The sequence below is a fragment of the Centroberyx gerrardi genome, chromosome 11 (assembly GCF_048128805.1).
Source record: "Centroberyx gerrardi isolate f3 chromosome 11, fCenGer3.hap1.cur.20231027, whole genome shotgun sequence".
NCBI lineage: Eukaryota > Metazoa > Chordata > Actinopteri > Beryciformes > Berycidae > Centroberyx > Centroberyx gerrardi.
Window position 1 is genome coordinate 21,783,484 of NC_136007.1, and position 12,306 is coordinate 21,795,789.

Genomic DNA, 12,306 nt, shown 5'->3' on the forward strand with positions numbered 1-12,306 from the left:
GGGAGCTTCGCTAGCAACGGTTGCAGTCTCTACTGGGAAGGGATCCATGGTTGTCATGCAATCAGCACTGCTTGTCAGGAACAACGCATGCACGCGCGCACACACACACACACACACAGACCATTTTTCACTGTACAACTACTGTTCTCCAGTCAACTTTGGGATGCTAAACAACTGAATGTCTTCCCCGCTCATAAATATTGATGGAGCTACTCTGTCTGAAGTGTAGTGAAGTGTGAAGTGTTTTTCCCTTGTGTCTTGCTGTGTTGAGTTACTTGTGTGTGTGTGTGTGTGTGTGTGTGTGTGTGTGTGTGTGTGTGTGTGTGTGTGTGTGTGTGTGTGTGTGTGTGTTCCTCCCAGACTGAAAGGAGACAAACCAATCCAGTGTGGAGACTATGATGGACTTTTGGAGTTGGCCACTGTGTGTTCCATGTGCAATGACTCTTCACTTGACTACAATGAGGTCATTAACACACACACACACACACACACACACACCTATATAAGTGGGATGGAGGATTGGCAGCACATTTGCTGCCTCTTCTATACCTGATGCCATCATTAATTTGGAGAAGTAGCAAGCTACAATTAGTCAGTGGTTGCTATGCAAAGTAGACCCGTCTTTAACACATAGAACATTGTGTAGGCAAAATGTCTTTGCAAATTTCCTCATGCATTTACAGCCAGTATATAAGCATTGCAGTACTTTGTAATTAAAAGGTAACACGGGAGTATATACACACACTACAAGCACACGCACAAAGCCTGCCCTACTGTAGCTGAGCTAATTTTATTCTGATGTATGATCTTTTTCTCTGGTTTGGATTTCTTTTCTCACCTCTTTGTCATCACCATGGTATCATGGTAACCATGCTGGATGGAGAGAGACACCAGGGATAAAGTAGCTCTTTACTACCATATATACTCACAGACTAACTGAGCTGTATAATATGTTTCTATTCTCATAAATAGTCGTTTTGCCACCAATGTTGTACCTTTTGGAATAAATCTTTTGTGAAGAGCCAAAAAAAGAAGGGAAACAAAGAGTGAGATAACTGCTAAACCAGGAGGAAGAGGCAGAGCGGCTCTGGTACTCAGAGGAGTAAGGTGTTTTATTGCCTTCTGTGTTTGGTCACACAAACAGATGATGTGCGGTACGCCATTACTGCTTCATCGCACCTACTCCATCTCAACTGGCAAGGGCACGCTTTTGAAAGCACTCCTTGAGCATGACTCAATCGTGAGAGAGGCTGTGGAGTTAGAGGGATAGTGACCCACACATTTGGCTCGCAGCATGTTTGCTCTTAATGTGATTTTTCACCTTTCAGAAGGAGTTTTCAACCAGCGGTGAGAGATTTGTTCACATATAACAATGGGGATGGTGGACGGCTATAATGTTTTCCCTCAGAGGGTTATAAAGGGGTATGCATTTAATGATGTGTGAAAAATAGGGCTATACCTTCATTACCCTTCAAACTTTCTCCTGCCAGCCATAGAATACTGTGCCACTCTGCCTCTATGAAAATCTGTAGCTGTCTAAATCCCAACTGTTGGATCTCACTGAATCTCTTGGACTCACGTTTAGTTCTTCTCAGTTCTGTGTGTAATGTGACAGTTCGACAGCATGTTTCAAGGTAATTCTGCTCTCCGGTCTCTCCCAGGCCAAGGGGGTGTATGAGAAGGTGGGCGAGGCCACAGAGACAGCTCTCACCACGCTGGTGGAGAAGATGAACGTCTTCAAGACTGACCTGTCCGGACTCAGCAAGGTGGAGCGTGCTGGGTCCTGCAACTCGGTAAGCTGCATATAGTGGTGTGTGTGTGTGTGTGTGTGTGTGTGTGATCCTGAAGTGAGATCTTTGTCATGGTATTGATGACAAGTCGATTCTATATGAGGTGTTTGAACCAAGTCCCTTTGAATCTGTATGGGACATCATTCATCTTCAGTGAACACTATATTTACTCTGGGAGCTGGCATGAAAATTGCTTTAGGCTTTGCACTTCTTAGCGTGAATATGCTAATGAAACTGGTAATTACTCCCCTCATTATACCATACTGTAACAGTGTCTGGTTGAGGTCCTGTGCAAAAAGCTCCCCTTTGCCCTACATTGTGTGCCCCTGTATCTACATGTTTGTGCATGATGACATTTTACATTTTAATTGTTTAGCTTGTCTTATCCAGAGTTCAGGGGTTCAGTGTCTCGCTCAAGGACCATTTGACAGGACACAGGGTTGATGGACGCACAGCAGCGGCTGCAGGGCTTGAATCTGTGATTGTTTGGTTATGAGACAAATTCTCTAATCACTAGGCCACTAAAACACCCTCTGACCCATCTCAAAGGATATTTGGTAACTCTTTAAATTACAGGCTATTATGACATAGTAATGACTGGAAATAACAAAGTAATATCCAAGTAAAATAGATGTAATAACTAGTTATAGTATTAGAATTACTGAGTAATATACACATAAAAAAAAAAAGGTGCTTAACTGAATATTTCCAATGTTATCTACCACTGATAAGAAAAGAATTCAGTTGCCCTTACCTACTTTGCTCTGTAAAGTAAAAGAAACTGCTATTTCACGTGCTGCAGAGTTTGTCTTCTTTAAGAAGAACCCAGGTCTATGTGAAATGTGTTGACTTTGGCCTGAGCATGGCCGGGCAAATGTTCAAATCAGTGACCACTGGTTCCAAATTTTTCACTCCACTTTAGATAAAGGTCATTCAAATCCCTGCTGGTGTCACTTCTAGGGAAAAAACAGGTCTTAGGGGTTAGATAAGATGTGTCAGAGGTATGAATGTGTGTAACTGGAAGAATGTGAAGCAGGGCATTGCTTAAAAAGGACATGCATACTCAGCAAACCAAAGTTTTATGGAGAGCTTACCTGAACTTTCCAGATCTCTGCTGGCCTTTCATGACTAGAAAACACAGGAGAGAGGCAGAGAGAGAGTAATTTCCCACCCTGCCATGCCAAGACAAACTCCCACTGCTCACTCTTTTAGATAGAGAGGAGAGTTTTGTCACATTGACAGATTTCAGGACATCCGTCAGATGTATGGAGTCCCCCGACAGGGTGTGTGTACATCACAGCCGTCCGGTCTGGCAGAGAGCATTAACAGCGTTAACCTTTCAGCCAGTTTGAAGCACAGGCTTTGGCTCTGAACGAGAGGGACACCTGCTGGTAGAAGAGGGCTTGACACTAGACGCAAATACTATGTGAGGGATACAGATTTACTCATTTAAATAGCTTCATTCCCAATGAAATTCACACTCACCCAGGTTTGGTGATTAAAGCAGCGGACCATTTAGACCGATTTTTGCTTTGTCTTCATATAGAGCTCACCAATCAAAACGTCCACTTCGGTCTGCCGTTGCACATCGGCGTTCTGTATTTCTCTGCACACCTTCAGCTTCACATTAACATCAAGTGTTGTCGTACACAGCGGGTCGTGTCTGGCACAGAGTGAGCGCCGCCGCTGGCTGGCTGGTTGGCAGCGGCCAGACATCCAGACAAGATGGTTGAGTGCCTGGCCTAGAGTGCCATCCTTCAGCTGTCAGCGGCTCAGCCAAACCTCTCCGTCACCCACCGGCCCCCAGCCTGACAGCTGCACACAAATGAGGCTACTTAGCTCTGGCTCTCACACTTTATCTCTCTCTTTGTTTTGTTTTTTTTCCTTCTTCTGTGCTCTTTTCTCCTCCACTCTAATCCATCAGGTGATCCGGCAGTTGATGAAGAAGGAGTTCACTCTGGAGTTCTCTCGCGACCGCAAGTCCATGTCTGTGTACTGCACCCCCACCAAGCCTGGCTCCCAGAGCAAGATGTTCGTCAAGGTACGAATGAACGATACGACAGCGATTAAACAGATGGGCATGCTTTATATCTCTTGGTCATTATTGTTTGATTTGTTGCTGTCAGTCTTGTGACATGTGATCCCTCCCCTCAGGGCGCCCCAGAGAGCGTGATTGAGCGATGCCAGTACCTGCGGGTGGGAACGGGGAAGGTGATGCTGACCTCGGCCCTGCGGGAGCAGCTGCTGGCCAAGATCAGGGACTGGGGGACGGGGCGGGACACGCTGCGCTGCCTGGCCCTGGCCACCCGGGACACCCCGCCTCGCCAAGAGGACATGGACTTGGAGAACTCCAGCAAGTTTGCGGAATATGAGGTAGAACACCGTCGAACTATCAGGATTTTGCAGAATTATCTTTGTTCAATGAAGTCTGGAAGAATTGATTAATTGTTCAAAAACTTTCATATTTCAGTCGTTCTTTTTGAAGTAATAATCTGCAACATTCCAAGAAAAAAGACGTCACAGTACAGGACACACTGTTTGATTGACAGGTGATCTCTGGGAAGTGTAGTGCAGAAACACCACAGCAATGAGTAGGAGGAGAATTGAATTGAGTTGTGTTGACCTAACTCCTCCTCCTCCACTCTCTCTCTCTCTCTCTCTCTCTCTCTCTCTCTCTCCATTCAGATGGGTCTCACCTTCGTCGGCTGCGTGGGCATGCTGGACCCGCCCAGGAAGGAGGTGATCGGCTCAATGCAGCTGTGCAGCGAGGCGGGCATTCGTGTCATCATGATCACGGGAGACAACAAGGGCACGGCGGTGGCCATCTGCCGGCGCATCGGCATCTTCGGCGAGGACGAGGACGTGGCGGGGAAGGCCTACACCGGCCGTGAGTTCGACGACCTCACGCCGGAGGCCCAGAGAGACGCCGTCAAGCGGGCGCGCTGCTTCGCCCGCGTCGAGCCGGCTCACAAGTCCAAGATCGTGGGATACCTGCAGTCGTTCGACGAGATTACCGCCATGGTGAGGAGAAGGGTTGAAGAGGGAGAGGGGTTGAAGAGGGAGAGGGGTTGAATGTCTAGTGGTTCCCTTTTCCCCCCCGTGCTTCATATATTCCTAATATGCCTCCCCTCTGCCCTAGGACTGGGCAATAATGACAGAATCAAATATCACATTATTCTAGACCGAATACCTCTATTGATAATGTGACGAGATTTTGGGGATGAGTATTTGTGCTTTCATAAGATATTCACATACAAGAAAGTTTTGAAAATTAGTAATGATCATTAGTAATCAGTAATGTGTAATCAGTAATAAGTAATGTGGATATGATGAGCAGGTAAAGCCAATCATTGTTCATTTTACTAAACCAGGAAGAAGAAACATTTAAGTTATTTCACAATATTACGATGACCAAAATCCCAGACGATATGTAGTCTCGTATCATGATATCGATATTATACGATATCTCGCCCAGCCCTAACCCCCCCCCCCCACCCCCCAACCCCTTACAACTGTGCATGATGTGAATGACTGGCTGAGAATGAGAATGCATCAGGGGAAGCCAGTGAGCCGTGACATGTTTCTGGTCTCAGAGAGGCTGCTCCCTCAGACTCTGCTATCAGAGCCGTCATCTGTGGGCCGCTCCGCTGCTTCCTATCTGACACATGTCTCAGAAGAGGGTTTGATGGGGAGGAAAGCAGGGAGGCAAGAGACAACAATATCACCATTTGCCTGTCAGACTGACTCCCCATTCACCGTCAGCACAAAGCTGCTTTAGGTCCTGCCACCAGAGATAAATATCTCACTTGCTCAGCTTTAGCTTTAATCCTGTCTGGATCTAAAATGGTAATGAGACGCTGCATAGCAAGATTACAGTTCGCTTTGCATCTTTGTTAGTTGGTTAGACTCATCTCTGTTAAAAGAATAATCTTCACAGAAATGTAACGTTTGCTCTTCTTATGATATTAGACAATTTAATTAATATTTTTGAGCATGACTGACTTCTCCTTGAAGCAACAGTGCAAAGAACCAAGATTTTAATTTATCTGTATCATTCACGGTCAATAGAGCAGCACTAGTTTGTGTGCTAATAGAAAGTTTGTTTGAGCTCTCATCCCCAAAAGAGATTTAGTCAGTGTTGGTAACAGTTAACGAACCTGAAGATATACGCCAATTCTCAGAAACTAGTTCATGTTGCAGCTCCAGGAAATGTTGCTTGATGACCTCACAGATTATGGTTCTCTATGTTTGAATCTTTTTATCTATACAAATGTCGACTAGCCTGTCTAAAATCGGACAGATAAGGAATAGCATAGTGTGAATTCTATTCCAGGGTGAATTTAGGGTAGTTCACCTAAATGAACCCTAATTTACACAATCGGGCATTCAAAGTAAAGACAGTCCAGTGAGTCAACTTGTCCGATACAGTAATGGCATGTTTCTAGACGAATCATCTCTTCTCATCCCGTCCTCCCCAGACTGGAGATGGAGTGAACGACGCTCCGGCCCTGAAGAAGGCAGAGATCGGCATCGCCATGGGCTCCGGCACAGCGGTGGCCAAGTCGGCGTCCGAGATGGTGCTGTCCGACGACAACTTCTCGACCATAGTGGCCGCCGTGGAGGAGGGCAGAGCCATCTACAACAACATGAAGCAGTTCATCAGATACCTCATCTCCTCCAACGTGGGAGAGGTCGTCTGGTGAGGATGCAGACTAGAGGAATTGATCTGCGTGTCTCACTTTCAGCCCGACTTCTTCAACCGCCGCTTGATGTCTTGTGTGTCTTCTCTCAGTATCTTCCTGACAGCCATCCTGGGTCTCCCCGAGGCTTTGATTCCAGTGCAGCTGCTGTGGGTCAATCTGGTGACCGATGGCCTGCCTGCCACCGCTCTGGGCTTTAACCCCCCGGACCTGGACATCATGGACAAGCCTCCCCGCAACCCCAAAGAGCCTCTCATCTCCGGCTGGCTCTTCTTCAGATACCTGGCCATTGGAGGTAGCATGAGCTCCAGTGAACCTCTGTATATCGTTGCATGATTATGTAATGCTGTAGTTAGCGTTGGCTAAGTGTTAAAGCTGTTTCTACAGATGAACTGGAGCGCTCTCTGGCTTGCCAAAACCCAGTTGAGCTAATGATTGGTGCTTGTAGTTTAGAATAAACAGATATAACGGGCAAAAATCCAAACCTTTTAAGTCTTTTCCTCTTCTAGCTTTCCACCTCCTGTGCTGCAGCCCTCATGGATTTGAAGTTGCATGTGCAGTTTTTCTGGAGCAGCTTTGAAGAAATGCTACCTTTTCATTTAAAGCATATTTTTTTTTGTTTAATTATGATTCTCGTGCACTTTGCGGGATAACTTATACTTAACATAACTGCTACTGCTGCGTGTGCATATGTTCGTCTGACTCTCTGGTTTTCCCTGCAGGATATGTGGGTCTTGGAACAGTGAGCGCCGCCACATGGTGGTACCTGTTTGATGAAGAAGGCCCGCAAGTCTCCTTCTATCAGCTGGTGAGTTGGAAAACGGCATTGCTCCGTCTCTTATCTTCTTCTATTTGCTGCAGCACAGTCCTATCCTCGGAGGATAGGCTTTTATGCTGCGGAGTTGTTCTATATTTTGCTATGTACCCCCTACCTTCCCCCTCTATTGGACACAGTAATGTTTGGATGTGTGATGATCCCAGCAGTGGACAGAAATAGAAAGGGAAGCGAGACCCATGTGGTTTGATTGCAGATAGGGAGGGAACGGGGCCAAGGTTCCCCAGCTGTTCCCCCATCAGATCTGAGCTCTATCAAACCAGGTCACAGGGGTCCTGTTGACACACATACTCACACACACACACACACACACACACACACACACACTCTAACTCCTGTCTGTCTCCCCCTGCAGAGACACTTCATGCAGTGTACTGAGGACAACCCCATGTTCAAGGGGATAGACTGCGAGGTGTTTGAGTCTCGCTACCCGACAACCATGGCCCTGTCTGTGCTGGTCACTATCGAAATGTTCAACGCACTCAACAGGTCAGTCGTCTCCTACTGGGACGGAGGGGTAAACACTGCCTGAAAGTCACTGCTGTCAGAAAATTTAAACAAAGTGAATTATGATTGTGTTTTTCCTGGTTTTTATTCATTTATTTCATAGGTTGCAGAAGCAGTGGTAATCTCTTCTCAATTGAGATGATATCTGGTTATAATTAAGCAGGCCTTTTGCTCTTGAAACCCTTGGATGACTACTTTTACCCTGTTAATAAAAAAAGACATTGTCATCCCTCTGCACTTCTATTTGCGAAAGAATTGCATCGTGGGATGAATGCGACCAATCAGCATTGTTGTTGTACGGTGTGTTTCGCCCTCTGAGGGATGACAGGATGCCGTCTATGCCAGAAAATGCATCTCATCCCAGTACACAACCGCCAGAACTGCTCACTGCTGCAGGACTTTATGTTGACCATGCCCTGTCCTGCATAGATATCTACCATATGTTTTCCCAGCAAATGAACATAACCATAATATTCAGAAATGGAATAATTTCCATAATTTGCATGTTAATTCTTGGTGATAGTGGCAAAGAAATTAAGCTTAGCCGCACTGGAATCATGCATTTTTTTTGGAAGACCAGAACTAAAAGGAAGAACAGCAGTGCGAAGGGAAAACTCCCTGTGTTTTTGCCAGTGTTGCTCATGGAGCAAGCCTGTCAATAGCTCCCCATAGAAACAAAGGCTAATGTCTCATATAGGAAAGAGTTTGGGAAAGGGAAGGTTCAACGGAGGGCTTGCCTGACCAATGAAAAGGCATGCTGTGGTTCCTATCCCAAGCCAAGACAGACAGTAAAACTGACAGATGGACCACATGTTTACATGGTTGCTAGTTACCATGTAAGGAGGGAGGTCTGTTGTTATGATCAGCTGAGTGTTGTTAATTCATTTGGACTCATTGTAAAGTCGCTCTGGATAAAAATGCCAGCTCAGTGCCTCAATTGTATGGTAATTGTAATTTTCCTACTGGAAGATGATGAAATTGGAATCTTTAAGCCTTTAAGCTTTTCCCAACATTTTGTGTGTGATCTTTGCAACGTGATGGAACAACTTCCCTGGTTAGGCCTTAATGTTCAGCTGAACAACTAAAGGGTTGACATGTTTTGTTCTACTAAATCTCCTCCCCGCCAGTCTCTCTGAGAACCAGTCCCTGGTCAGGATGCCTCCCTGGGTCAACATTTGGCTGCTGGGAGCCATCATCCTCTCCCTCTCCCTCCACTTCCTCATCCTCTACATTGAGCCTCTGCCTGTGAGTATTGGTGTGATGTGAAACAGGCATACTGACACGTCAGTTTACACATTTTAAGATGACAGAAATCCACCCACAATGGATTACCAGGATTCAGATGCATATTACAACATATACGTTTTTAAAGATGATTTTGGGGGGTCTTCCTGTTAACAAACTTGTTGTTTTTAATGGAAAGAAGAGAGAAAACACCTCATTTCTGCAGAGGAGTGCTGTAGCTCTGTCTTGTGATTATCTAGACCAATCATCAGATGGGTTATTAGGAGATTTTCTGACTCTTCGATCCCTTCGTTCCTTCAGTTGATCTTCCAGGTGACCCCTCTGCGCTGGTCCCAGTGGATCGTGGTCCTGAAGATCTCCATCCCAGTTATCCTCCTGGATGAGGCACTGAAATACGTCTCCAGGAACCATCTAGAAGGTATGGTCCACATTTCCAATGCGTTGTCCTTTTTAAAATAATAAGTTGATTCCAGTCAATGAATGTCCTTGTGATGTTGAATCCTGTCAATGAATGTCCTTGTGTTGTTGAATCCTAAGTCAGCTAGGATTGTATCTGACTACTGATGAATCTCTTTTACTCTCTTTTTCTCTCTCCTGCATTTCTAATGCAGCCTAAATTCTTTTTATCTCACCTTCTATGAAAAGGTACTCTTCATTTCCAACCTCCTCTCACCTCTTTCTCTTTCCACTTGCAACTCTTTGCTATAGCCTGACTGCACTAGTTATTATGTCTTCTAATTAAGTGTTTTCATCACTGGCAGGTGATGAGGAGAAGAAATATCGGAGGAGACGGCAGCTGAACTAAGACCTCTCCCTCAACACACTCACACAGTTAGACACACGCCTACCCTCTTCCCTCTTTTTTTTTGATTTTTTTTTTTTTTTGCTAGAAACCTTTTCACTCCCCTGTCCTCATTCCCCACTCCTGCATGTCCAACACACCACCACTAGAAATGAGCAGGGCTTGCATGAGAAAAGAGTGTGCAAGAAAGGGAGCATGTGTGTCGCTGCGAGCATGGCTTCGAACGAGTGTGTGAGAAAATGAGCGTGTGTGTGTGTGTGAACAGGCAGATGCATGCCTGTGTTCACCGTTGCGAGAGAGCGTGACACAACTGCAAAAAAACAACAACAAAAAAGACAAGAAAAAAAAAAACAGCCCCGGGGCTCTGCTTTTTAAAGATTTCTGCTCATTGGTTTTTGACTGTACAGTACACATATAGTGGTGCAGTAACTGGACTTTGGGGAGGGAAGGAGAGGGAGGACAGGGGGATCGGAGGTTGATGGGACCGGGCGGGTGGGAGGGCGTTTGAACTCGGCACAGAGACCGAAAGAGAGATTGAGAGGCGAGACCTGCCGAGGAGAAGAAAGACCACAGAGACTGGTATTCACACGGGCAAGAGAAGAGCATCAGCGAGCGTCCTGCTCTCCCTGAGCTGTGTGTGTGTGTTCACTGTCAGGCCGGTGCAGAGAGCCGTTGTTTTTGTCCACAAAAGCATTATCTTTGAGGTACTCCTCTGCCCAGGCTTGTGCCACCCACACTACTGGCAGCTCTGTAAGGGCAGGGCCTCTATCAACAAGGCACAATTGTATCTGACCAGCGTGTCACAGCGCTGTTCCTCCCATCGCTCACTCTCTTTGTCTTTTTACTCTTACCGCATACAAAGTCCTGTTCCGTTGTATATTATGCAGAATTCGTCCTCTTTTTGCCCCGTCTTGCTCTTTCTCTCTCTCTCTCTCTCTCTCTTTCTCGCTCTCTGTTGAGGAGGCAGCTGTGGGCCCGGGCCGTGACTCATTGGGCTCCGGTGTCGGGTGTGGAGGTGTTTCTCCTCCTGAAGGTGTGAATAGCTTTACGCTGCTTGGCCGCTTCCTTTAGCTCTTATGTGAGGAGCTGAGGTCAGCTCACAGACTCGGCTAAAAAAAGAAAGAAAGAAAGAAAAAAAAAAAGAAATGTCTTACAGCACCAAACCAGCATATGAACAGTCGATTTGCCAGCCAGTCCACCCAGCTGGTCCTGTTATGCCCCACTTTCCTCTCCATCTGCTGTGCTGCCATTGGAGCTTTAGCTGTCACACATCTTGACAGTTAATTTAATTGTCTAATTTGACTTAATGGGCCTTTCAATCTTGGACTCGCACAGCCGATGTAGTAGAAGTAAGTCGAGGAACAGCAAGTAAACTGCTTGGTTGTCTCAGTCTTAAATCATTTGTTCATTAATCATTACAACATTTATATATTGATCACAATAACATCAATGCCTTATACAGCCCACTGCACTTCCACATTGAATATGTGGTCAAAATGAATGTGTTTTTGCTAGCCTTTGATTACCCTTTACCCCCCCCCCCCACCACCACCACCACCACTCATATTTGCCATATCCATCTTTACAGTGATTATTCACACTGATCACTTGAGGTCTTACAGACTCTGAATGTCCACCTCGTCTTGAGCATGTGTAATAGGAATCCTTTACTCCTCTCTGTTGTGCTTTGTGCGCTGCTCCCTCAGCTCCTCTTGCTCCCAGTGCTTTAGCGACGCAGGCTCACTTGGGTATTGTTTTATAATGACTAAATAATATTGTATTTGACTGAATGAACCCAGGGGGTTTGGATTGTGTCTTTAACTCTTAATATTGGGTTTGTTTTGGGCCCTGGTGCTCTGCGGGCTGGGCCAGGCTGATGCAGTGGTCAGCAGCCCTCTGCCACTGTTCTTGGTCTGCTCTTGCATTGCTTTCAGATCTGATTTCAACATACAAGATCAAATTCCACAGTGTGACTTAGAGCATGGTATTGATTTTAAAGGAAAAATCCACCCTTAAACACTTAAACACTGTTTAAAAAACAGCCGATGTACTTTGCATTTCTTATTCTGGTGGTTAACTGGACAAACTTAGATGATGTGACATCACGCTGAGATACTTCCAGTGCAGCTACAATGGAGTTTGATGGAGTTTGCTGTCTATAACATCAGCAGTAAATGTCTCTGGTGTCAGTCCCTCAGAATCAAAGAGCAAGGGCTTCTTTCTAGACTCACCATTTTGCACCAACGTTCAACAATCATACAAGAAAAATCCATTATAGAAGAGGCAAAGACACCAGTTTCTCCACTGACAGTAGCCTCAATAGACCAGAATGCAATGCAACCACAAGATATGTTGCGTTTTGCACATAGACTGTAAAAAAGGTTTTTGCATAAGGGGCGTGACTTGCTTTTTCTCAACTGGAAAATC

The 12,306-nt window shown here is 45.7% G+C and overlaps 1 protein-coding gene across 1 annotated transcript in view; it reads left to right on the top strand.

Annotated features, from left to right (window-relative positions):
* The window catches only part of atp2a3 (ATPase sarcoplasmic/endoplasmic reticulum Ca2+ transporting 3), a 42,771-nt gene extending 32,446 nt beyond the window's left edge, over positions 1 to 10,325 (top strand). Inside the window, exons 10-21 of the mRNA XM_071901725.2 lie at positions 361 to 463; positions 1,662 to 1,793; positions 3,715 to 3,831; positions 3,945 to 4,163; positions 4,476 to 4,811; positions 6,269 to 6,489; positions 6,583 to 6,785; positions 7,213 to 7,298; positions 7,681 to 7,814; positions 8,960 to 9,077; positions 9,378 to 9,495; positions 9,839 to 10,325. Coding sequence (XP_071757826.1) covers positions 361 to 463; positions 1,662 to 1,793; positions 3,715 to 3,831; positions 3,945 to 4,163; positions 4,476 to 4,811; positions 6,269 to 6,489; positions 6,583 to 6,785; positions 7,213 to 7,298; positions 7,681 to 7,814; positions 8,960 to 9,077; positions 9,378 to 9,495; positions 9,839 to 9,882 — 1,831 coding nt within the window. The 3' untranslated portion in view covers positions 9,883 to 10,325. The remainder of the gene's footprint in view (positions 1 to 360; positions 464 to 1,661; positions 1,794 to 3,714; positions 3,832 to 3,944; positions 4,164 to 4,475; positions 4,812 to 6,268; positions 6,490 to 6,582; positions 6,786 to 7,212; positions 7,299 to 7,680; positions 7,815 to 8,959; positions 9,078 to 9,377; positions 9,496 to 9,838) is intronic.
* The last annotated feature ends 1,981 nt before the right edge of the window (positions 10,326 to 12,306 follow it).